The sequence below is a fragment of the Lissotriton helveticus genome, chromosome 7 (assembly GCF_964261635.1).
Source record: "Lissotriton helveticus chromosome 7, aLisHel1.1, whole genome shotgun sequence".
Lineage (NCBI taxonomy): Eukaryota > Metazoa > Chordata > Amphibia > Caudata > Salamandridae > Lissotriton > Lissotriton helveticus.
Window position 1 is genome coordinate 1,059,289,987 of NC_136068.1, and position 26,808 is coordinate 1,059,316,794.

Consider the following 26,808-nt stretch of genomic DNA (forward strand, 5'->3'; position numbering starts at 1 on the left):
CCGAAAGTCCCCTCTCACCCCCCATTAAGACCCTGCACCAGGTCCCAGTGTGCAGAGCCCGCACCAATTCCAACAGGGGAGTAGGGACGCCCAGTAACGCCAATTTTCTCCACAGCGTTCCCCGATCTACTTTGTCGAACGCTGTGGAGAAATCAATAAAGGCGGCGTATACGACACCCCCTCTCACCTCGACATATTTGTCAGTGACAACCTGAAGAGCAGTCAGGTTGTCCAGAGTACCATGTTCCCTTCGGAAGCCAGTCTGTTCCAACGGCAAGATATTACGCTCCTCGACCCAATCAGAAAGGGAACTCAGGAGGCATTTCGCAAAGACCTTTCCGATGGAGTCAAGGAGCGCAATCATGCGATAGTTGCAGGGGCTGTCCCGTGCCCCTTTCTTAAAGATAGGGACCAGAATGCTTCCTCTCCACGATGCAGGAACACGATTGGAGAGATGGCATGCCCTAAACAGGGGATATAAGATTTTGCTCCAGGTTAATGGATCCTTTTTTAGGACCGTCATCGGAAGCTCATCCGGTCCCATGGCCCCAGAGGAACGCATATTTTTTATAGCCAACTCGATTTCCTTCTCAGAGGGAAAGAAAACCGAGTCATCTGGGGTGGCATACATGATGTTATCCGTACTTGTGGTCCCATTCCCTGCATATAATTCCCGGATATGAGAGGACCATATATCCTCAGGTATAGCTATGGGAATAGGGGCGTGGCGTGTACCACATCCTTTCCCGATTATTGCCCAAAAGTCTTTAATGTTGCCATATGCAGCAGATTCCCTAAGTTTGATCCATACTTCATCCTCCCTGTCCCGTTTGATTTTTAGCTTGAGTCTGCTTCTCTTTCTTCTTAACCTAGCAATATTTTTCCCTCGTTCTGGAACCCTTTCAACGTACTGTGCACGGATCAGTTTGTTTAAATCCCTATTTAAATTACGGAGAGTCAGAGGGACTACCTCTCCTTTTTTCCTAGGGGGGACAGTTTTTTTAGCATTCAAAAGAATCTTTAACATGAATTCCTCAAAACAAACTATTTCATTTCCGTTCCACTCTTCTATTTCCTTAAGGGTATCGGTCAGTAGTTCCTGTTCTCCATTAATGGCAGCATAATTCCAGAAGCATCTTCCGGTTGTTGGGAGGAAGGTGACCTCCTTGCCATTTAGCGACCAGGGTGCCGAATTCAAAGAGTTTAGTGAGATTGATATTAATAATATACTATGGTCGCTCAGGGTCGTGGGGATGATCTGTAAGTCAAGAATCTGGGGAAACAGACCATAACTGGCGATGGCGTAGTCCAAAATTGATGACCCAAAGGGGGATTTATGGGTATAATTTGCGGGGACGTCAGATGGAAATCTTCCGTTTAAGATGATACCATCCCCGATCGCTAGTTCTTTTAACAGGATCTTCCCCCTTTTATTTGTCTTTAAATCTTCCGGGAAAAGTGTCTGGGGGATGCAATATGCTTCCTCCTTTGCTTTATCCCTGAAGAGTTTTAGACTAGCATTTGATACTTTACAGTTCAAATCACCAATAAGTAAAATTGAGGGAAAAGGAGGTGAATTTTTTATCTTATCCATATACTGGAGAACCCGCTGCAAGTTGTCATTAAAGCGTTCCTCAGGCGGAATATACACATTAAAAATTACCAAAGGGTATTGTGCATTATCAAAAAATATATTTTCTAAAGTTATTGTGTGGAAAAGTCTACTGGAATCAATGTAATGGGAAAATCTCCATTGAAACTTATTTGACAGTAAACAGGCGAGGCCCCCCCTAGCATGCCCTTTCTTAGAGGGCGCAGCCGGTATTTCCAAAACATAATAATCTTTTAATGGCATTAACCTGTCTATGCACCATGTTTCCTGGATACACAATATATCAGCCTCCAGAGTGGATAATAGGGTCATTTTCTCCGGGCTGCTATGGAAACCGGCCGCGTTCCAGGAAATTATGTTTAAGGCTGGGTTAAAGATGTTGGAACAATTTGGGGTTATCCTTATTTTTTGTTGATAATGCACTATGAAGCCAATTCCACCGGTTATTGTCATCATTGAGTGTGGAATTCTCAACTAGTGGAAGAGGCTTCACGTGCGATACAGAACGTTTTCCTCTGGATACCCAAATTTTCAGGTCTCTCAGAGGAGAGGAAACCCCATTTTGCTCACCGCCCCTCAACCCCTGTTTATCAGAAGCGTTTGGCTTGCCAAGGGTAGAAATAGGGAGGATATCAATACCCAAGCGTTGGAAATTTTCAGCCTGCTCTAATATCAGATTTGATATAATGGGGGAATAAAATTTCACCCGAATACTCGAAACCCGACTTCCACCCAGCAGAGTCACCAGGTCTATGTCTCTAGACTGAATGTGATAGAAACATTCGACTTCACTGAAACGCTTAAGAAGCCAGGCTCTATTTAACAAGAGGTCAGTATCAAATAATGGAACAAAATCTAGTACACGCACATCCACGGGGGCCTTTGGCCTACTTACGGGAGGAGCCAAAGGGCAAGAATTTTCAGAGTCAATTGTTACCACGAAGGGGGGGGCAAAAGGGTTTAAATTCCCGGATGGATGGGGAATTAAGCCTCCCAGTGCACTCCGAAAAGGTGAGCCTGGGGGAAAGCCCCCAATTTGTGGAAGATCTTCCTGAGAGGGCAGGCTGTCTTGTTCATTTTCCTCCTCCACTGAGGTTGAAGTGGTTAAGTTCACATCCATGTCCACTTTTAGGGAAGTAGATAAGGATTCCCCATTCCTTGTTTCATTCTCCCTTGCCTCTGTGCATTTTTGGAAGATGATCCTCCGTTGCTTCTTTTTTCTATATTTTCGAATTGGCTTCCTCTTAGTGGCTTTGGTACTTTTTTGTTTACCATGTTTTCTTTTTTCTTCATTGACCTCAAGTTTATTGGCCGGGAGATCTTTTTCGCCATCCGGGACAAAGATAGGAAATAACTCCTGAGCCGTTTTGAGGCCAGGCGGAACCTTATCCTCCTCCTCTATCTCCAGGACTATATTCTTGATGCAGTTTGATGCTGCGGTATGAGGCCTCTCCTTAAGAGGCACCATATCAGGCTCTTCATTTTTCTTGACTAGTTCACTTCTAATAGCAATACCGTTCCCCTCGGGTACAGATAGTCCAGGCTCGCGGGGGGAGGGCATACTCAAATCCGGCATTTTCTGCAGCAGTAACTTTAGGATTTGAGTAACTGATTCAAGGATACAGTCAGAGCTGCCAACAAATTTCCCCAAAAGCTGCAAGATAGAAGCAAGAAGTTGTTCCAGCACGATCATGAACTCAGAGATCGGCTTTTCTCGTGCTTCCGCAGTGCAGATATTATCTAGGAGATTGAGGTCAGGGCTCTTGGAGGAGTTTAGTAAGTCAGATAATTCATGTCTGTTTAGCGACGGGGTGCTACTGTACAGCATTAACCCTGATGGGGTGGCGCCCCCCTGAGCTTTACATTTCTCCAGAGATTCCATTTTTGCAGGGCTTACGTAGCGACCCCATAGTTCCAAATCAGTGAATGATGCAGACAAGTCAACCTCCGGCCTGTCATTCAGGAGTACCTCATGGATCGATGGTATGTGCACTGGCTCACTTATAATCCTCGGCTTCCCATCTGTAGGATCCCGGGTGGAAGACCCTCCTACCATTGTTTGGGGAGCCCCCTGCTGAACCAGGGGAGATCGAACCTCAGGGGTAGCTGGTAAGCGTACTTCCGGAGCTTTAATATCTGGATTATGTAAAGTTGTACCTTGAGGTTTTTTTATACCAGACAAATCCCAGAGTTCAGATAACTGACATTGACCTTTCAAAGGTGGGTTGTTTACTGACTTGTTTCTTGTCCGAATGGTAGTTACTTTCCGGACAGGTTTTTCTCCCACTACCTTTCCTGAACGTAAAGTTTTAGACATTTTTCCACAATAATATAAAAATAGATGAATAACAATATTAAACGTATACAAGTCTGGAATTAGGACCGACCCGGGCAAAGCAGGTAAGACCAGGGTGCAGTGTAGCTATCACAGTTCTCGCATGGGAATATCCTCCCACTCAGATGAACACAGAAGCGGATAGATGATAGCAGTGTAAAATATGAAATATAAGAGAGCGGGCCCGGCCCGGCCTACCTCGGTCACTGAGGGCCACAGAGGGCCCGCCCTTTGCCCGGGCTTCGCCCGGCGTCGCCCGCGCGCGTCCCGCGATGCGCGGACCCTCTGCACAATTGTAGCCAGGTGAGGGGGGCGTGGCGGGGAGTTGTTCTTGGCCCCGATGGGTTTGTGGGCTTTGTAGTTTCACACTGACCAGCCACCGCCCGTCGCCTTCACTCCTCACACGAGTGTTTCCCGCGCAGCGGGAAACGCGAGCAGTTTTTCACCAGCGCTGTCAGCTAGCGCTTTGCAGGAAATCAATGTAGGCACGTTGCTCCAAGATTAGGAGATGCAGGCTTCGCTCCAGCGACCAGGAATCCAGCAGAGTAAAGGAGTTCTCCCTATTTGGACGACACAGTCCCCGAATATGCAAATCCTGTTCGCGCTCCGCCAGTCCCTGTAAATCAGGCACTTCCTGCTCCTTCAGACACCGGGGTGCCCTTAACAGCTCCCCCGGTCCAGTCCGCCATACAAGTCCAGCCCACGTTACAATTACCGACCCTGCCAGGACGAAGAATGTCAGTCGACGATTCTAGTCTAGGGGCCGCAGGAGGAGGTCTTCCTCAAACCCCGCCGCCACACAAGCGTTTAACGTTAGCCGAATTACATGCACAAGCATCACAGCGTACGCCTAGATATCAGTCTGTTGCAGAAATAAGAAAATCCCTTGCCGAATGTTGCTATGATCCAGTCCCAGGCGAGGATAATATGGTTTTATATTCATTCCGCGTAAGAAAAGTGACCGAGTATCTAGTCACCTTGCCGAATATGAAAGAAGATCTAGACAGAATATATCGTTTCATCCGTACAGGGGATGATCCAGAAAGTATTGGCGAGATTATGTCTCAAAGGAAAGCCGAGATTCAGCTCATGATATTAAAGTTCCTGATCAATTGTCTAATAAGAGAACAAGATTACCCGTCTAAAGATCCCGCCGAAATGAGAATCCTGACAAGGTGGAGTGATAATATAGCCGAGGGTAAGCACAAGACCGTCGGTGCTATGGAGAGTATGTACAAGAAAATTCGTAAAGAAATAATAAGGTTACACGACCAGCGTAAAGCAGCACAAGTAAGCGAGAAAGAAAGTATCTCTGATCCTGAAGAGGAAGAGAACGAGAATCCCGCCAGAATAGCGTATGTAGGAAAATCTAGATTTCCAGATCGCCATTTATGTCTAGAATACAAGTCTATTTTTCGTCATCCAGCACCAGAACAAGGTTCTCTAGAACAAGTATTTCAAGCTACCGATCACATTCTGAAATCACGAATCGGTTATAGTGAATTAAGTACCATGCATGAACAAGAACTAGCCCGATCAGCAGTCCGATGGATTACTGATTCTACCACTTTTCCAGACGAAATAGTGGCACAAATGTTCCTGAAACTGCCCCCAGCCGAGCAACGACTGGTGGGTATGTATATGATCCAGCACCTCATTACTCTGTATGAGGGTCAACATTCTGATCCAGGCCCGTTACACGATGTCCTGAACGAGTTACTCCAGTATAGATGGAGAGGTCTAGGTACCGATTTAATTAGTGTCATTCTAGAACAGCGTCACAAGTATAGAACGTTTCTGAACCCGCATTTTGTTCATGTCTCACCCCCAGAAAGTAAATCATTTTACATAGACAGACAGAATCCGTTACGAGAAGTCCACCCAGTCCAAGGGGCGGGTGGCGTAATGCAACGAGTGTTTGTATACACTCCGATTTCAAAGATGGAACTTCTTGAAATGAAGAAATTAATTCCCTGTCATGACAAAGATCCAGCAGGGTTCCATAGAGAATTAAAAGACATGCTCCGTATGGGAGAATACACTTACCCAGATATCATTAAAATGTTAAAGGTCCTGTTACCCGCAGGGGTATATGAAAAGTTAAAAGAAAAAGAATGGGAGGTGGGAGAGAAAAAGATCGATTGGGCAGCTCTAGAAGCTGAAGACAAGGCACGAGTACCAGGTACCGGTCTTGGAGATAAATGTAAAGAATTACCAGAATTATTGATTCAAGTTTTACCCAGATTATTGACAACGAGAAAAGAAGACTGGGATGCAATCTCAGCCTGTAAACAGAAACAAGATGAAGATATTAGTGATTTTTATTCTAGATTTGAAAAATGTTTCAGTATCAACAGTGGTCTCAAGACAAGTAGTGAGTCATACCCTCATCTTTTTGTTACTAAATTAGTCGAGAATTCAAGTCCACAAATTAAAAATCGAGTTTTGAAAGTCGAAAGCACCTGGCAAGCAAATACTCCGTCCCAGATGCTCCAGATGCTCCAGTATCACCAGAATAGAATCAGGGAAGAGCAAGAACACGAAAGAAAACGTATGAAAGACACGAAAATGAAAGTGCTAGTTGCACAATCTGTTCCTCAAGACAGTCAGAAGAGGGGTCCGAATCAAACCAGTCATCCTGCAGCTCCCGTTAAAGGGAACTGCAATTATTGTAAACAGCCAGGTCATTTTATAAACGAGTGTGCAGTTCTGAAACATAACATAGCTACTGGTAAGACTAAAGAAAGACCACGTCCGCCCAGACAAGAACAAGTTTCACAGATTCCTCAGTCACAGAATACACAACAGACAGTTTCCGCACCACAGCCTATTGCTGCAACACAGCACGTTACATCGCAGATGTACCAGTATGCACAGACAGAGTATCCAGAGTACCAACCATATTCATGAAACAGCCTAGAGAGGGAGGTAGGCTTGCCTCTCATCGAGATACCTGTAGATCAAGAAGGTCCCTATGTTCACAGTCAAGTATTAGGGACAGACAGAAAGTTTTTGATCGATACAGGGGCAAGTAGGACCACAATTAGTCATGCCGAAGTTCCAGGGGCTCCGCTCTCAGGCTCAAGAAATGTTTCCCTTGGATTTTCAGGAAAGCCAATAGTTAATGAGATATCTAAGCCAGTTACTCTAGAAGTAGGTCCATTGTCCCGCACTACTGATCTGTTACTTACTAAGTCATGTCCAGAAAATCTGTTAGGCATTAAGACACTGAAAGAATTAGGTGCAGTTATTTGCTGTTCCCCAGAGGGAATACGTCTGTTCCTACGTGACTTTAAGGGTCACTATGTATTACGAGATTTTGATTCAAGATTGTCTAATGTTCCACAGCACTTATGGGCGCAAGGTCCAACTGATGTAGGTTACATGCAAATCACACCCCATCGTGTGACTCTCAAACCAGGTGTAGTGTTACCACGAATCAGACAGTACAGATTGCCACCCGAGGCTGTAGCAGCCTTATCCAAAATTATTGACGAGCTTATGGCTCAAGGAGTAGTTGTAGAAACTGACTCCAATGTATGCAATTCTCCGATCATTCCAGTCATGAAACGTACTGATCCGAATGCACCCCCAGTATATCGATTAGTGATTGATTTACGAGAGCTTAATAAATGTATTATTCCTCAGTACCCAGTTGTTCCAGATATCTCTTCCCTGTTAACAGCTATTGATTCCGAAGCCATGTTTTTCACTGTCATTGACCTCAAGAATGCATTTTTTAGTGTTCCGATTCATCCAGACAGCCAGTTTCTTTTCGGATTTTGTTTAAATGGAAGGAGCTATATGTTCACACGCGCTCCTCAAGGTTTCACAGAAAGCCCTAGTATTTACAGTCAAGCACTCAAGAGACAACTAGACAACATTCACATGCCAACTGACACTGCCCTGCTCCAGTATGTCGATGATCTACTGATCACTGCCCGTTCTGAACGTGCTTGCGAGCGAGCATCCCTTACAGTTCTGTATTTCCTAGCCGAGATGGGGCACAAGGTGTCACCTTCGAAGCTTCAATTCTGTGTCCAGCAAGTGGTATACTTAGGACACTTGCTGTCCAAGAGGGGTAGGCAGTTGACACCCGACCGTATCCAGTTAATAGCGAGTCTTCCCCAGCCCAGAACCCAGAAGGAGGTACGTGCCTTTATCGGCCTTACTTCTTATTGTAGACAATGGATTCCCCAGTATGCATTTCTAGCCAAGCCACTGATACAGTTAACGACACAGGAGGCAGCCGTATCGACTGTCCTCCCTTGGACATCTGACCATACACTTAGTTTCAACGAGTTAAAGAAAGCCCTATGTCAAGCTCCAGTTCTAGCTACACCGAACTACAGTAAGCCTTTTACACTTTTCGTTACTGAACGTGAAGGTACAGCATTATCTGTTCTCACACAAGATCAAGCAGGACAATATAAGCCCTGTGCTTATTTTTCGAGCACATTAGATCCAGTCGCCCAGGCGTTGCCTGCGTGCCTCAAGTCAGTTGCAGCCACAGCTCTAGCTATCAGACAAAGTGATTCCATAGTTTTAGGGCATTCCCTGACAGTACAAGTTCCACACTCCGTAGAAGTTCTTTTAAACCGAACACAAACTCAGCACTTGACAATTGCACGTTTAACAGGTTATGAATTGACACTGTTCCAGCCACACATAGAAATCAGACGCTGCAATGTTCTGAATCCTGCTACACTGTTACCATCAGTTAATTCAAATCCAGACCCACATGATTGTGTGGAAGTAGTTAATATTACGACAAAGCCAAGACAAGACCTGACAGACATTCCGTTACCAGATCCTGACCTGACACTTTATGTGGATGGTTCATGTATGAGAACTAGTACAGGAGAACTAGTCGCCGCATATGCAGTGACTACTGACACCGACGTTATTGAAACACACCGTATTGACACCCTGTCCGCTCAAGCAGCAGAGCTAGTTGCTCTGACACAAGCCTGTATACACGCCAAGAACCTGAAAGTTAATGTTTACACAGATTCACGTTACGCATTCGGAGTTGTACATGACTTCGGAGTGCTCTGGCAGGAGAGAGGTTTCATGACTTCTCATGGAACCAAGATTCAGCATGGTCTCCTTATTCAAGCCCTGTTAGATGCCATACATTTACCGACATCCATTGCTATCATGAAATGCAAAGCACATACGAAAGTTACCGACATTATTTCCCAAGGTAATGATCTAGCAGATCGCACAGCCAAACTTACAGCACAGACTCCAGACGTTCCAGTTAACATGACACTTACTCCAGACCTGACTACATACATGACAGTTAAGGACCCTACACAAGACGTCATAGATATACAGTTACATGCTACCCCCGATGAAATCAAGAAATGGTATGAACAAGGAGGGGTCCAGACAGATCAAGGATGGTTAACGAAGGGTAGAGCCACATGGTTTCTCCCCGACTCTATGGTTCAAGTCATTATCAATACCGCACATAGTCCCGCACATTTAGGAGAAAAAGCTATGTTAGACAGTATTCAGAACATTTGGTTCAACAAGCATTTACGAGCTGCAGCCAAGCAGAAAGTCCGCACTTGTATGATATGTTGTCAGTTTAATCCAGGTAAAAGTGTCCCGGTGGAACAAGGTGGTTTCCAGCCCCCTGACCACCCTTTTGAGGTCCTCCAGATGGATTATATTCAGATGGAGCGATGTCGAGGTTTCAAGTATGTCCTTGTAGTTGTATGCGCTTTGTCCAGGTGGACAGAAGCATATCCAGTTCCAGATTACACAGCCGCGACCACTGCCAAGCAGTTGGTTCGTGAATTCTTCCCTAGATATGGACTCCCTAGAGTCGTATATTCTGATAACGGCCAGCCATTCTCATCTGAACTGATGAAGCACGTTTCCCTTTTGTTAGGGTACCAGTGGAAGTTCCATTGTGTACGCCATCCTGAAGCAGCCGGTCTCGTAGAGAGACATAATCAGACTCTGAAAATCCGAATTGCAAAAGTCTGTAAAGAAAAAGGTGTGGACTGGCTAGTAGCTCTGCCAGTCGCTTTGTTTTATATGCGCATGGTTGCACATTCCAGATCAGGTCTGTCCCCGTATGAGGTCGTATTCGGCCGCCCCCCTAACATGTGGGGTACTCCTAGACCCCGAAGTATTACTGATGTTTCATGTAATATGCTGACAGATTACCTAGCTTCCTTGATGTCTGCCCTCAACTCATGTCGTTCACAGGTTGCCGCCGCCTTTCCAGACAATACCGAGGTGGCACCACATGAAATCGTTCCAGGCTCCCTAGTGATGGTCCGGAATTTCGACAGATCAAGTCCGCTGGGACCTCGTTGGAAAGAGCCACGTCAGGTCCTCTTGACCACCCGTACCGCCGTCAAGTTGGAAGGCAGAAAAGGATGGATCCACCTGTCTCATGTTAAACTTTTTAAAGGACTGAAATCCGTTTCTAAAAACATTTCCCAGGATTTGAAGGACTGCCAGAATATTGCTCTTAAGGACTGTCCCGCACAAGACATTATTACAACCCCTCCCTTGTTAGAGAAAACTCCGCAACAGGAGTATAAGTTAAAGCTCAGGTCTAGTAAAATAAGTCAGTCAGTTTGATTGTATAAGTCCTCCCCTAGGTGAAACGGTTAGACTGTTTCTGACATGTATAAAATAGACCCCCATAGTGAGAGAGTCAGTTTAAACGCAAACCGATGTATTGTTTTTCTGAGTTTCATATTATTCATCAGCATTATGATTTCCTGCACCAGCTATGCGTTCTATCTGTATTTTCCAGTTCCTCATGTAAATATGTCTGCTAATGCTACAGTAGAGCACACGTTTAGTGATCTGCCTCCTCACGAATATTCTTACCGCCTCGCTATGCGCAACAACACATTCATCCGTATGTTACATTATTCACACCAGACCAGCAATGCCACTAATTGTTGGGTGTGTGGTCGACTCCCCCCTTTTCAGACACCGAAGGGAGTTCTGCCACTCTTTCCTTATCCATTCTCACACAATGGTTCGTGTGGAGCATGGTCCACGTTAACGTCATCCTCAACAGATATGTCTTTTCTTAACAGTACATGTTTTCCAGACAAACAAGGTCTCCCCCACAGAACAGGTTTAGATCTAGAAAATGAAGTATATAATTTAGGTAATTATTCGTCGAATTTTATGGTCCTGAATGTTCAGTCTGATACTACTCCAGACTTACCTGCTATTTCAGTTCTACCTGTCAAAGGCGAATTATGTGTCCGTAGTTATGGTTCCGTACATGTAGGTCATAGTGATTGTACTACTGTTATCCAGTATAGTGACAGTGGGAAATCTAATTTTAAAGCTTCACGTCATTCATATTTTGTTTGTGGTCAAACTGCATATGTCCGTCTGCCCCTCGATTGGGAGGGAACCTGTTACATTGCCTTCCTACTGCCACCTGTTTTCCTAGCCCCGTCTGATTATCACAGAAACACACATCTAGTACACATTAGACATAGAAGGGAGTCCCCAATTGTCGATTATACTGAAACTACTCTAGAACAGTATACAGATTTCAATAAAGGTTTCTTCTTCTTTTTAGGACCTGTCCAGAATAGTAAACTGATCCGTAGGTTAACAAGAACCCTTGAAGCTGTAGTAAATGAGACTGCCTCTGCTCTAGGTAACTTAACCGAAGAACAATCTGCTATGAGATTTGTCGTTTTGCAAAATCGTCTCGTCCTTGACGTCATACTGGCCGATAGGGGCGGGGCCTGTAGAGTCATCGGATCTAGTTGCTGCATTTTCATTCCAAATAACGCGCCGTCTGTTTATTCAGCTATAACCAGACTCCATAAAATTGCCCATCTGTTACACCAAGATCCAGGCACCTGGACATGGTCCGGTTGGTTCTGGAATATAATTTCCGCATGGGGATGGAAAGTCCTGTCCTTTCTAGGTATTGCAGTAGCGATCATATTCAGCTGCTGCCTCTGTATACAATGTGGCCCTGCGATTTGCGGCATGTGTGCTACCTCTTGTATTCCTAGTCCCAAGCCCCGTTCTAAATCCCGTTCCAAGACAATTCGAGACGAGCAAATGGTACTGTATGAAATGATAGATGGTATCATGAAAATTGATGTTTCCTGATGGAAACGTAGTGACAAGGAGGGAATGTGGAAAAGTAAATTTTGCCATGTTCTGTGTCCCTACGCCTCATCCATCATATGTTATGTGTGCATGACCAATATGCATATGTTATTCCCCATGTCTGATCAAGACGCAATTGTAGTTGTGTCCACCTCTGGTATGTCATTTTCCAGTCCTCGTGAATACTACGAATATCAGGCCTATGTAAAGTTATGTTGCCACGTTTCTCAGTGTGCACGTTATTCCATTATAAAGTCCCCGTTTCCAGGCCTCAAAAGGGCCCGGACATCAGATTCAGCTCCTGTCTCCTGAAAGCCTCGCTGAGGAGCGATACAGCCCCCACCTGTATCCTCGACCCTTCACTTACTTCCTGCCTCGCAGTGCCCGGTGCAGCTTGGTTCTGCCTCTGAGTCTGCCAAAAGTATGTTATAGTTCCAGTTATCAGTTCAGTCCTTCTTCTCTGCATTCCTAAGCTACTGAACTGCATCAATAGTTTCCGTCATTGTCTAGCCTATTCGGCTCCACGTTAGAGAAATACTGTATTAATGGTCATTTAATATTCTTCATCACGCACTACATGTAGAATAATGCATGGTCCAGTCTTAGAATCAAGTTAGCTTTTCCCCTCATGACTTCTAGTTTATATCAACATGTTCCCTAAACATCAGATACCAGATAGGGTTTAGGTACATGTCGCTCCGACCCTCCAGACTCAAGTCTCTGCTCCTAGCACAGAGTTCGTAGCCCCCAGCTTCTCCTAGTAACACGTCATTGCCAGTTTTCGCGCACCATTAGGTTAGAGGTCCCGGCTCCTTAGGTAGCCCCCTCCAATGTTTCCGCCCATTCATGACATATTCTGTTACGTTTGCATCACATGTCTATGTATACTCCCAGTTACACCTACTTTTACTGTTATCTCTCGCGACTGCTACGCGTCACGCCTTCTGCTCCACCCACTGCTACGCCTACTGCAATGTAATGCTATGTGTTTGCGCTATGTATATAAGTTGATGTATTGTTATTAAAAGTTAGCGCGCTCATTCCTGACCCAGCCCCGGCAGCTGCCGGGCCCTGTTACCCCCGTTCTATGCAGGTTGTCCTGATCCTGTCCTTATGCTGTAATAAACCTGCAGAAACTCCTACTACCTCGAATCTTGACTCTTATTTATTGAGCTATCTGTTATGCTATATGCTTAGTCAAAAATAGGGTATTATTTATTTATTTACCACAATTGGATGGTAACGTAGACATATATTTCCACATCCCGATCCTGCAGGCTCACATGTGTTGCATTAGGTTCACGGTGGAACACAAGCATTTCCAGTATGCTGTACTCTCTGGTCTTACGAGTGCCCCTGTGGGTTCACAAAAGTGATAGTAGTGGATGCAGTACATCTTCAAAGTTTTGGGGTTTCATTCTTCCCCTACTTTAACGACTGGCTTATGAAGGCAGGTTCACACCAGGCAGTCGTTACCCACCTCCAGACTATCCAAACCTTTTGCACTCACTGGGGTTCACTATAAACATGCCATAATCACACCCAACTTCTTTCCAGATGCTCCCTTTCATCTGAGCAATTCTGGACATGGTGCAATCCTGGCTTTCAGTGGGACGGACTCTGAGACTTCTGGGTATGATGGTCTCCAGCGTCCTGCTGGTGAGGCACAACGGATGGCACATGCGAGCTCTGCAGTGGGCTCTGAAGACCCAGTGGGTACAACATCAGGGGAATTTATCCAACCTGCTCCAGATTTTGAAGGAGACTGTGAAAAATCTACAGTGGTGGCAAGCAAACAGTGATAGGGTCAGTGGTAGACCCCTCTCCCTTCCCCACACAGAGTTTACACTTGTGACCGTTGCGTAATTTCTGGGCTGGGTAGACCACCTGGGAGAGGTGAAGATCAAGGACTCTGGTCTCTGGCAGAAGCTCAGCTCCATATCAACCTCCTGGAGCTGAGGGCTATCTGCTTGACATTGAAAGCTTTCTTCCCATCCACCAAGGGAAGGCCAGTGCAGGAGTTCATGGATACATCACCACCATGTGGTATTGCAACATACAAGGCGGGTGAGTTCATGGACCATGTGCAGGTAGGCTCTGTGCCTTCGGACGTGGTTGGAGTGCGAGGGCATTTTATTGGTCATGCCTCACCTGCAAGATGTCTGAACGCCTGGGTAGACAAACTCAGCCTTCAATGCTTCACGAATCGCGAATGGCAGTTACATCCAGAGTTGGAGCAAAGTATTTTCCAAGAATGGGGAGAACCTTTGCTCAATCTGCTTGTCACCACCATGAACATGGTGTTTCCAAAGCTGGCACCCAATCGTAGATGCATTCCACCTCGAATGGAACTCAGGACTCCTGTACATCTTTCTGCCAATTACAGGCAAGTACTTCCTCAAGGCTTTTAGTGTACCAAAGCAGGTCCCTGCCAGCTTTTTAACCTGGGTATAAAAGATCAGATTGTCATTAAACCAGACCCCCAGATTTTTTGCTGCAATGCCCATGGCATTAGGCATAGGGAAACCAGGAGGCCATAGCCTCTCTCGGACGTTAGCTGGAAAAACACCAGACAAAAGAATCTCTGATTTCTCTTCTTTGCATTTTAACTGTGCCTGAGAGAGCCAGCCGAAGACCGAGGAAAGACAGTGTTGTGCAGCAAGAGCTGAGTACTCAGCCCTTCCCCAGGAAAACAGGAGCTGGGTATCATCAGCATAGCCCATCACCTTAGCCCCAAGTGACTCCGCTAAATAAATCAGCAGAATAACATAGATATTAAAAAAAAGGGGGCTAAGGGATGAGCCCTGCGGCACCCCAGTAGCTACCTGCTGAGGAGCCGAGACACAAGGGGGAAGCCAAATCTGAAAGCGGTCTTCCAGGAAAGATTTGACCCAACGCCAGACGGAGCTGGAGATCCCAATCTCCGAAAGGCGTTCCAGAAGCAAAGAGTGCGGTACAGTATTGAATGCCGCCGACAAGTCGAGCATGACCAATGCCGCTCTTCCGCCGGCATCCAAACACCTGCGAGTTGCCTCTGTCACCTCCAACAAGGCAGACTCGGTACTGAACGAGGCACGAAATCCCAATTGAGCCGGATGTAATAGACCTGATACCTGTACAAAGTTGGTCAGTTGCTTGGTCACAAGCTTTTCACAAACCTTGGCCAAGCTTGGAAGCAATGATATAGGACGATAATTTCCTGGTTTCATAGGGTCAAAGGATGGCTTCTTCAGGAGGGGGAGAATTTGTGCCTGCTTCCAAGAAGCTGGAACACGACCCTCCCGCAGAGACTTATTAACAATTTTATTGGCTTCGGAGTTGATAGTATCCGCAACCGCGGCCAGAAGTCTAGCGGCGCAGGGATCAGTCGGAGAGCCCGACTTCAAGATTTGAGAATTTTGAGCAAGCCGGCTAGCTCAATAGGCTCAAAAGTTGACAGAGTATTAATAGGGGTGTTAGCCAGCTCGCCAGTCAAGGAAACCAAAGAATCTGTAGTACGCAAAGTAAAGCTGGCTTGAATGGAACAGATCTTATCCAGGAAGAATTTTGCAAGAGTGTTGCACCAAGTCACTGAGACTGGCGCAGTTCGAGCTTGGGCGCTGGGAGCCATAAAACTTTGCACAATGGAAAATATTTCTTTAGAATTATTGTTGGCCTGATAAATGCGTAGAGAGAAATAGCAACTTTTTGCGGCTGCTATTGTGCTATAATAGCTTTTTTGTTTTGCTCTAAATAAGATTTTTGCTGGAAGGTCATAATCACTAGAGCGCCATGCCCGTTGCAGAACTTTGCACTTGTGTTTCAAGGCTTTCATTTCTGAAGAAAACCAAGGCTTAGAAGGGAAATCTCTGGCCAACTTGGGCCGGCAAGGTGCAGAGAGAGCCAACACAGAGGCAGAGATCCAATCGGTGAAATTGGACAAGTTCCCTTAAAGATCTTCCTGGAGAGTGGGCCGCGACACGGCCAAAGTGTTGGAAAACTGGGTAGGGTCTATTTTACTAAAGGTTGGTGGACGATGACAGTTGGTCTGCCTAGCAGGCTGGGTAATTTCCCACGAGAAACAAATGAGAAAGTGATCCGACCAGGACACTGGTAAGGGCTTGGCCGCCTGAATTGGAAAGTTGGCCACCTGAATCGGAAAGTTAGAGCAGACGGGGTCCAAAATGTTCTCAAATATTTGCAGCATTGGCTCCCTCCTACTCCTTTTGTGATGCCTCACCGGGATCTCAGTTTAGTCCTGACAAACCTCATATGTTCTGCCTTTGAGTCCCTACACAGCAGCCCTCTGCAGCTGCAGGCAATCAAGACCATCTTCCTTGTGGCATTACATCAGCCAGGAAGGTCAGTGAGCTACAACCTTTTGTCTGTTTACCGTCCGTACACCAGCTTTTTCGCAAACAACTGGTTCTTCAGACATGGGCACCTTTTCTGATGAAGGTGGCCACTCACATTCTTGTCAGTCAGAACATCACACTGCCTACATTTTTCACCCCACCTCATCTTTCTAAGGAAAAGGAGAGACTCCACCGTTTAGACCCAAAAAGGGCCCTCTCTTTTGACATCAATCACACCAAAGAACACCCGGTGGATGGTCAGCTCTTTATTGAGTTCGCTGGAGCGAAAAAAAGCTAGGCAGTGCAGAAATGGATCATCTCTTGATGGATTGTGCTTTGCATCAAAGTTTACTATGCACTAGCTAAGATGCAGCCTCCTGAGGGGTAGTGGGCCCACTCCACCAGGGCCAAGCCTGCTACTACTGGATTAGGTTGCTGGGTACCTGTCCTGGACATGCGTCAAGGAGCCACGCGTACGACCTTCCACATGTTCATGAAACAATAAGAATTTTGCCTACAAGGCCCTCCAGAAATTTTTGGTTTGAGCTAGTTCACAGACCCACCTCCAGGGAAGTATTTCTTGGGTATCTATTCTAAGGTGAGGAATCTGCGATAAGAAACCTCTATCAGAAGAACAAGTTACTTACCTTCGGTAATGGTTTTTCTAGCAGAGACACTATCTAACTGCAGATTCCTCACCGACCCACCCATCCTCCCTTTTCTGAGAACTGTGCTTTTTACTTAAAAGATCCAATTAGATTCTACACACTGGTCAAACAAGCGTTTTTGAAGCATAAATGGACACAAAAGAAACAGATGTGAGCTCATACTTGGGCATTGCTACGTCACTTCTAAAGTGAATGACGTCAACTTGGAGCTGATCGTTGCACAGAATTACTTCTCGACATTTTCAGGATCCAGTCTGATGGCTGGGGAATATTCTAAGGTGAGGAATCTATAGTTATATAGAGTCTCTACCAGCAAAAGCGCTACCGAAGGTAACTTGTTCTTTTGGGATAGGACAGAGGGTGCCCAGGTCTAATTCTGTTCACTGTTCAGTGAGGTCCATGATTCACACCTAGAGTAACTTGGATACAGACACACAACAGGGTCAGATATAGTGATGCTTCAGGTTGGACCAGTGGTGCCTCTCAATTCACTACAATGCTCTGAATCTTCAGTCCATTAGATTGCTGTAACTTGTCTACTTCCATCTATGCACTCCCTCACCCTTTCATACAGCCTTCCATCCACCCATGCACTCATTACTCAATTACTCATGATTGAAATCACAAAGATATGTCACATATTCATACCCCAGCTACTGAATTATTTTCACATTCACCCAATTAAAAAAGTCATTGAACCAGCAAACAAACTCAACAATTAATGAAGAAGAACTTTGAAAATAAAAACAGCCAGACCAATTAAAGTTGCCTATGCTGGTTTAAAATGAACTATGAAACTTTATGTTTGATCATATGTAATGGTATGGTTAATTAAGACAGGTATTTTGATAGCGTGCGTTCACGGCAATTCATTTTGCCTACTAAATATTTTACATTATATTGATTATATATTCTGCAGACACTGCACTCATAGTGGAGAGGAGGCATATTTGCAATTAAATGTGTGTATAATACCTTAACAGCAGATTCAATACTTGAACAGTCATCAAATCCTTGACTAATGATGGTTCCTAGTCTTCTATCCAGATCTTCGACCTTAGTCTGAAACACTTGATAGTCTTGGTAAAAGTTCTAAAATCAAAACGTAATAAATATTGCATAGTGAGTTACAGAAATACAATGTCGTCCTTTAACATAGAACTCATATGCTATAGTTCAAAACAAAAAAGAAATATACAGACTTATCAGTTAGGTACTGTCCTGGACATGAAGGAGCGTATGCCCTCATGTTTCTTTTACAGCAGAATTCCATCACTGACATACATGGGTTTAGCGTGTACAGCGATTGTGGCAACATATCGTGTTTTCTGTATCAGTAGGTGTGACCAGGCTTTTTCTATAAGGGTCATGGGAATGGAAGCCTGCCGACTCACCTGCCTAAGAAGAAGTGGGGACAAGAACTCCATGGCTGCTGAAGGAGTTGACTATCAGGGCAAGCAGAAACAGCTGACGCCAGATATGAATTCTGTCTGCCACAGACTCTCAATAAAGCAACCAGTGTGCTTCTGAATCAAAGCGGTCTCTCTATGAGGATAATCCGTGGTGCTATCCCAAATTCTGCCCTAGAGACTGCCATGTTCTCAGTGGCGGCTCCTCCGCAATGGCAGAGGAGCATCGCCCCACTGCCTGGCCAGCAAATGTAAAATAAAACGATGTTCTTGCATCGATTTATTTTACATTTGCCAACTCTTAGCTAGCGGTGTTGGGCGTGGCGGGGCTGAGGCATGGGAGGGGAGGAGGAGTGCTAGTGCACTACATTCCCTCTGTGCTCATGTGTGTTTGAGCAGCCACGCTGGAGAAACCCCACAAACTCCCTGGTCTGAGCAGGGCATGTTTCCTGCCTGCTCGGACCAGTGAGCTTGGGGATTGGACAGGGAGAAGAGGAGAGGTGGCGTGACGAGATGCAAAGCTGGAGGCGGCCCGCGGCAAAAGGTAAGTTAATAAAAAAAAAATATTGTATTTTTCACCCCCCCCCCCATTGTGCAACACTTCCCGCGCGATCCCACCCGCCCTACCACCCTTTGTTTATGGCGGTTACCGCTGCATGTTCCTACTCTGAACTCGGCTGGTCCTGGCAGAATCCAGAAGTCTAAACAACAAGGAGGACAAAGTTCCTATGCCAGGGAGCAAAAAGTCACCCATGCATCGTGGTGCAAAAAGTCACCCATACTTAAAAAATTGGAAGAAAAAGAAAGGAAAAAGAGAAAGGGGGATTCCTAGGTGTAAAAGACCCAAAGCTATGAGAGGGAAAGACATTGTGTTTCCTCTGTTGCCCTCACACACCCCGAAGAGTGTCATGCTTCATCCTCGGGCGTTTGCTCCTCGTAGGGCCGGCGCTGCAATTCCCTACGGGTCCCCCGAAGGGTCACTTTATCGGAGATCTTTTAGAGGAATGCCGGATGATGCATGTGGGTGTGCGGGTAATGAGTCAAGAGGAGGGTAAAGAAAAATCGTGCCAGTGTGATAGATTGAAATTAAAACAAGGGTAAACATGCAGCGATATGTTTAAAAGTATACCCTTGGCAGTCAATACTGCTAAAAGTTATTGACCCAAGAGGCCTATTATGCCTAGGTGTCAATTGTCAAGGTCAACATGTTTTGCGCTTCCGTTGCCCATAGGTCGTTAGCGCTTCGTCAGGACCATAAAGAATATGTAAAGTGCACGTGATTTAGTGAGTATAAAAATTACCCTCTTATCTCAATCAGGGTGGAGTAGAACCTGTGTACCCTTATCATGGTCACAGCTAATAGGTGGAAGCCACTCCTGAATGAAGCCTCTATGAGCTCTTTTCCACCTCAGTCATTGCACTCGGCTCTTAGCTCCATTTGCCCAAGTCTCCCCATTCTCTGAAATTTCTCCTTTTTTCCAGTTTTTTTTCCCAGCTTCTGGTCTTGGTAATTAGGGCGTCTTCTACTGCACCTGGTCTGCCGGGTTCTGACCTCGGCTGATGGGCCTCGGGTTCCTTAATACCCGGAGGTGGTTTGTGAGACTCGGTCGTGTAGGTGAGCCGCGAGGAGCACAATGGCTACTTAATGAGTGCAGCGGCACTACCGCGGGTGAAACGATCCGGTCTGTCTGACCACCTGTAGCCTAGGGGTGCCACAATGAACTTTAACACCGCAAACTAAAGTTTTTTGTGCCATGAAATGGCCCACCTGTGGGGAAATCAGAAGCATAAGAGGAGTGGACTGCATCACTGCATTAATCTGACAGACCTGTAGAGACCCAGCTGCTGAAGCCAATAGCTAGTATGATGTTGAAGCAGCACCATCACCTGTGGAGGATCTACTGTGGACCATGTGACCATTGACCCCCACTGACTCACTTGGTATTCTGAGAATATGGCCTATGGCTGACTGTGGTAATTAAGCAGCCTACAGTGGCTCTTGCATCTGCTGCTACCAGACCAGGGCTGAGGGCTGGAGTGCCAATGTACTAACAGGCAATGTGTATTTCTCCTGGAGGAGGGAATGGATGCGTGCTACCGCCCGACCATGACCGACCATGAGGACTCATGTTTGGCGAGTGCAGTGAATTATGGTCATGTCTGCATAGCTTCAAGATCATTCTGGTTAGAAGGCTCTGAGCATGTTGAAGATGACAGACAGAAAACTCATGGAACTGTAACCATATGACATTACAGTAATTACGTTTGGAATATATAAATGTATTCATGATGGGGTATTTGTGTGTTCAGGAAAACAGGCGTAAAAGCACTGTGGCATTCACAGGTGGAAAAGCACAAGCTAACATCTGATTTGATCTATCATAGTCAGGACAACCGAGTGTTGCCAAAACTATGTCAGGAAAGAGAAGAACAAGTTATTTACCTTAGGTAACAATCTTCCTGGTATACTAAACACAGATTCCGCTCTCCTTTAGACCAGTAGCGAAAGGTGGTGGGAGTAGCTGCCAGGCGGTGATGTGGGGTGGAGGAGTGGCAGGGTGGGGAGTAGTAATCTATGGATTACGGAGGATTACAGGTAAGTAAACATATAAATAAATAAAACGAATTTTGTTGCGTGTACTGCATCGCATGTGGGGATGCAGTGCGTGCAAATCAATGTGTTTTATTTATTTATATATTTACTTACTTGTAATCCTCCGTAATCCATAGATTACTACCCCCCACCCTGCCACTCCCCCACCCCACCCCACATCACCGCCCGGCAGCTACTCCCACCACTGTCCGCTACTGCTTTAGACTCGATAGTAGAAAAACTGAAATTCTGATGGATACTTCTTACTGCAGATCCCTCACATTGTGAATACTCTCCCAGGCATCAGACTGGATCCAGAAACTTTGAGCAGTACCTGGCGCTGATACCGCGCCATTAGACACAGAGCCAGTCAGCAAATTGGTATGGCCATTATGCAGATCTCTAGATTGGGAACTTCTTAGATGGAAAACAGTCCGGTTCAAAGGACAGGGATGTGCAAGCGTGAGTGAGGAATTTGCGGTTAGATAGAGTATCCACAAGAAAGATGGTTAGTGCATGTAAGTAACTTGTTCTTCTGATTGTTAATTCTAACCACATATTTCACAGCTTGAGAACAGATACCAAAGCAGTACCTCTCAAGGTGGTGGATGCGTGAACTGGCTGAAATCAAAAAATCTGAGGGACCCACCAGGCAAATTGCCCCTCTCAACGGAGCAGACCTGTTGAGGCAGTAGTGCTTCATGAAGGTGTCTAATGAGGCTGAATGTGGCTGCCCGACAGATGGCCAGGACAGGCACTCTGCATGAAAGTGCAGTGGTAGCAGCATTGGCCCTGGGTGCATGAACAAGTAAGCCTTCTGAAGACTGCAACTTAGCCAGTGCAAGTCAGATCTTTATGCAGAGAACAATCCATCAGCAGATGGTCCGTTTTTGGACTACATTATCCTTCTTTGCTCATGGAAAACCTACAAAGAGGGGATGTATGATGGTACAACGCGGTATAAAACACCGCAGACCATCACAACGCAGGTTTTGCAACGCAAGTCGTTACAACGACTTGCGTTGTAGGACGCTGGACTTAAGAGTAGTGTAATTTACTATTCCAACTCTAGTCTACATACAGTAGGGAAGGTGTTGGATAGTAAATTACACTATTCCTTGTCCTAGAGCGCCCTCCAGCGCAAGTCGTGGTAACGACTTGCATTGTGAAACCCACATTGTAATGGCACTTCTGTGTCATTACTGCGTCGTAAAGGATGTTTCCCCAAAGGGGTGACCATTCCGTAGATGTTCCTTAGTACGATCAATATTAAGGCTCAATGCTAGTTTAGAATCAAAGCAATGGAGTCTCCCTTCCTCTTTAGCAGGATAAGATGGAGCAAAGAATCCTGGGGGGTTATTGCCTGACCGACGTGATAAGGTAGAAAGGAACCTCGTGCCCTCAAAAGCAATTTATCTGGGAAGAAGTTGGTGGAAGATGAATTTACACAGAGAACTTGAAGTTCGCTCGCATGCTATGGCTATGTGAAAGACTCTCTTTAGAGTCAGAAGTCTCAAGGGACAACTGTGCAGAGGATCAAAATGAATGCACATCAAGTGAGTTCAAGTCCCACTGGGGTTTTGGTGAGAACAAGTGTTGCAAATGTTTTAAAAACCTCATCACTGTTTAAATAACAAAGGCTGACCCGTGCTTTAAATAACGAAGACCAAAGGAGCCAATACGTAGCCTTAACAGTCCCAAAGAAAGTCCTTGGTGGGCAAGGGAAAAAACAAACAGAAAAACTTCACATAACTTTGCCTGTAAAGGGTCAATTTGTCAGATTTCAGACTGGCATACACATATTTAGTGGAAGGCCCCCTTGCCGCCAGGATGACATCAATGACCTCAGGGTGCAGATGGAAAAAGGTTAACTGTTGCCACTTAGTCTCTAAGCATGGAGATGCAAAGTCTGCAGGTCTGGGTGTAGAACCCTGTCCTGCCACTGCAATAGAAGATCCTCCCTAAGCAGCAGTTTGATCAGACATCAAATGCTCTATGTAGGAAGCTGGCTCTTTATATAGTATACCAAAAAGAGGTATATTGTACAAAGAGTCCAGCTTTCCCTTATGAGTAGACAGGAGCTTGCTCTAGCAATCCAATGTGCTCTTCTAGGGGGTAGTCTGGTTGAGCAGCCTTATGCTTATCAGAGGGGAGTGTTAGACATCTGCAACACACACACAGTCAATAAATGATACACATCACTCAATAACGAGGCCCACACCATTTCATAAAAATGTATTACATTTATAGAAAATACTCTTATCTTTATATATGTTTTGGCACCATGATCATCAAAATCGGGTAATTACGTTTCGAGCTATGAATTTTTACACTCTCGAAAAATCAGCAATTCGTGCAGTTTCTGAAGTGATATAGTTATCGTATGGATGAAAGACATACACTGCATACAGGTACTTCACATAGGCTTATGAGACCAATCTCCTAGCCTTAAGATAAGTATGGAGCAAGGTCCGAAGCAGCACCAACAGCTCGCCACGGGGAGCACTGGGGCGGCCAGGTGCAGAGGTGTTTTTCAGCATCGGGAGCCCAATGTTATCCTATGGGGAAAACATGTACTCCATTCGAGCACTTCACAGCGACTTACGGGACCAATCACCTGAACTTAAGGTGAGTATGGGCAAAGTCGAAGGCCACACCAACAGGTCACCTTCAGAGGCTCCGTGGCGTCAGGGTGCAGAGGTGTGTTACAGCATTGAGTGTCCCATTCATTTTAATGAGGAATGATCAGTTTGCAAACAGGCTGCAAGCTAGAACGAGGGGACCAGTCAGGCTGAACTAACAAGGGGGTTTAGGTCTTAAGATGTTTGGGGACGTGGGAACACCTTTGGTACTCTTCTCCTCTGGCCAAGGCGGTTGGGTACAGAGGTGTTTTGAGGTGTCAGGCTTTCGTCAGTAGAGGCACTTCCAGTAGACGGGGCTGCACAAAGAGGCTGCACACAGCAGTAGTGAATCAACTGTGGGCAAACGCAAAGTGGGCTTAATCTCTGGAGGGACGGGGGACCACGCTGGCCTCATTGGCCCACTTCAATTCAGGTTAGGGGGCACGGGTGCAGTGATGTTTTCCATTGTCAGGTCTGCGGCGGTCCAGAGTCCTCACAGTTCTTCTGGAGTGCCTGCAAGATGCAGGGAAGCAGCTCCACTACTCCACAGGAGATGCTGGGTCTTTGTTGAAAATTGCAAAAAACACAGTTGATGGACAGAATGTAGAACAATGTCATACATTCATCCCAGTACAAGGATCTGGGCCTAAATCCATCGTTTGTTTGCACTTCACACTACCCTGGGTTAGACACTGGCTATATGCAAATCAGCTCTGACACTGTGCCTCATTGGAACAGTCCAGTCCGAACTACCAAGCCATGTCTTCCCCAGACCGGAATCAAGCATCCAAGGACCGGTTTCTGGCTATCAGCCTTCATCAGCCTGGATAGCTTGACTCCAGTGGTGTGGAGAGCCTGGGACTCACGTCTGAGCATACCCAGCCCACTCGGGGTGAAAATTGCAAAAAACACAGTTGATGGACAGAATGTAGAACAATGTCATACATTCATCCCAGTACAAGGATCTGGGCCTAAATCCATCGTTTTTTTGCACTTCACACCACCCTGGGTTAGACACTGGCTATATGCAAATCAGCTCTGACCCTGTGCCTCATGGGAACAGTCCAGTCCGAACTACCAAGCCATGTCTTCCCCAGACCGGAATCAAGCATCCAAGGACCGGTTTCTGGCTATCAGCCTTCATCAGCCTGGATAGCTTGACTCCAGTGGTGTGGAGAGCCTGGGACTCACGTCTGAGCATACCCAGCCCACTTGGGGTGAAAATTGCAAAAAACACAGTTGATGGACAGAATGTAGAACAATGTCATACATTCATCCCAGTACAAGGATCTGGGCCTAAATCCATCGTTTTTTTGCACTTCACACCACCCTGGGTTAGACACTGGCTATAGATGTGGGCCCAGATCTTTGGACTGGGGTGAATGTGTGACATTGATCCACATTCTGTCCATCATTGTTGTGTTTGCAGGGTCTTTGTTGAAGGCATGCAGTCCTCCCAGGCCTTTGGAGGCACAGCAGCTGTAGGACGAGAGAACTTTAGGGAAATCTGGCAGGAACAGCAAACAAAGCGGTACACAAGGGGGTGGTGATGGACGGAGCATCTGAACCAATCAAACACTCACACCCAGTCAAGAGATCTGGGTATAATCCATCACCGTTCTTTAGCCCACTCTGCCACCCCAGTTCAGACATGGCCATATGCAAATCAGCCTGACCCTGTGCCTCGTGGGAACAGTCCAGCCCCAACTGCCAAGCCATGCCTTCCCTGGACCGGAAACAAGCTTCCTAGGACCGGTTTCTGGCATTACAGCCGTCTTCAGCCAGACTTGCTTGAATCCAGTGGCAAAGTGAGCAAGGGACTCACGTCTGAGCATACCCTGCCAACTTATGGCCAACAAAGCGGTACAAAAGGGGGTGGTGATGGACGGAGCATCTGAACCAATCAAACACTCACACCCAGTCAAGAGATCTGGGTTTAATCCATCACCGTTCTTTAGCCCACTCTGCCACCCCAGTTCAGACATGGCCATATGCAAATCAGTCTGACCCTGTGCCTCATGGGAACAGTCCAGCCCGAACTGCCAAGCCATGCCTTCCCTGGACCGGAAACAAGCTTCCTAGGACCGGTTTCTGGCATTAAAGCTGTCTTCCGCCAGACTTGCTTGAACAGCAAACAGGCAGACAGGGTTGATGCCAAGTCAGTTGCTTTGTGTGCTTCTTCTTCTTAGGTTGACAGGAATCTGATTTGTTAGTGCCAGTTCTCCCTTAAATAAAAAATTTAGTGTAGGGTAGCAACCAATGGGCTACTTACCCCTGGGGTCACTACGCCCCCTTTATGACCATTTCCTGTGGGGAGTGGACATAACTCCCTCCCAAAGTTCCTAGTTCTGACATCACAAAAATGGCAGACTTTGAAATTTCACATCCACTCCAGGTTTCCCACCTTAGGGGTGGAACTAGCCTGCAGGTTTCCGATCCTTTATGACTACTAATTTTCCTGCGTGTCCAGGCGGAAATATGCCTTGATCAGGGGGGATGGCATCCCTGTGAGAGAAGCCAGATTCGCAGATCAAAGGTAGCGAGCTCTTTGAAGCCCCCTGCGTAGGACTGAAAATTTACAGGGCAACCTGATAGAAGGGGGTGTAAACACCCTCTGCTAGAGCAGACTTTGTTCTTGAACTGCTCAGAGCGTTGGCCCTCCGCCCTGGGGGGGTCATAGAATCTGTGGAAGCAGGGTGGTCGGACCAGTCAGCCCGCACACGTGTAGTTGGTAGATTTTCTGGGAGCACCTCTGTGGTGCTCTCAGGGTGCAAGTATTAATAAATCCATCACTGGAATCAAGCCATTATGTAGCTGGGGAACGCCTTTTCACCACTGTTCAGCACATTTACTTGTAATGGCAAGTAATTGAACTGACCAACACAGGCATATCTGCTCATGCAGATATGTCAACACATGCAGTATAGTGCACGCTGCCTTAGGGCTGGAAGGTCTGCTTCAGGGGTGACTTATATATACTACATGCAGGGTCTGTGGGCATGGCACACAGGGAGGTGTCGTGATTTTGGTGCACATGCAGAATATCGAGTTTTAAATATCGACATTCACAAATATCGAGTTGGAAAAATCGTGATACAGGAATATCGATGGC

The 26,808-nt window shown here is 46.1% G+C and overlaps 1 protein-coding gene across 3 annotated transcripts in view; it reads right to left on the reverse strand.

Annotated features, from left to right (window-relative positions):
- Positions 1–26,808, reverse strand: part of DNAH17 (dynein axonemal heavy chain 17) — a 12,633,448-nt gene that overhangs the window by 11,036,002 nt on the left and 1,570,638 nt on the right. For all 3 annotated transcript variants that reach the window (XM_078653923.1, XM_078653924.1, XM_078653922.1), the window contains exon 11: positions 18,049–18,165. In XM_078653923.1, coding sequence (XP_078510049.1) covers positions 18,049–18,165 — 117 coding nt within the window. The remainder of the gene's footprint in view (positions 1–18,048; positions 18,166–26,808) is intronic.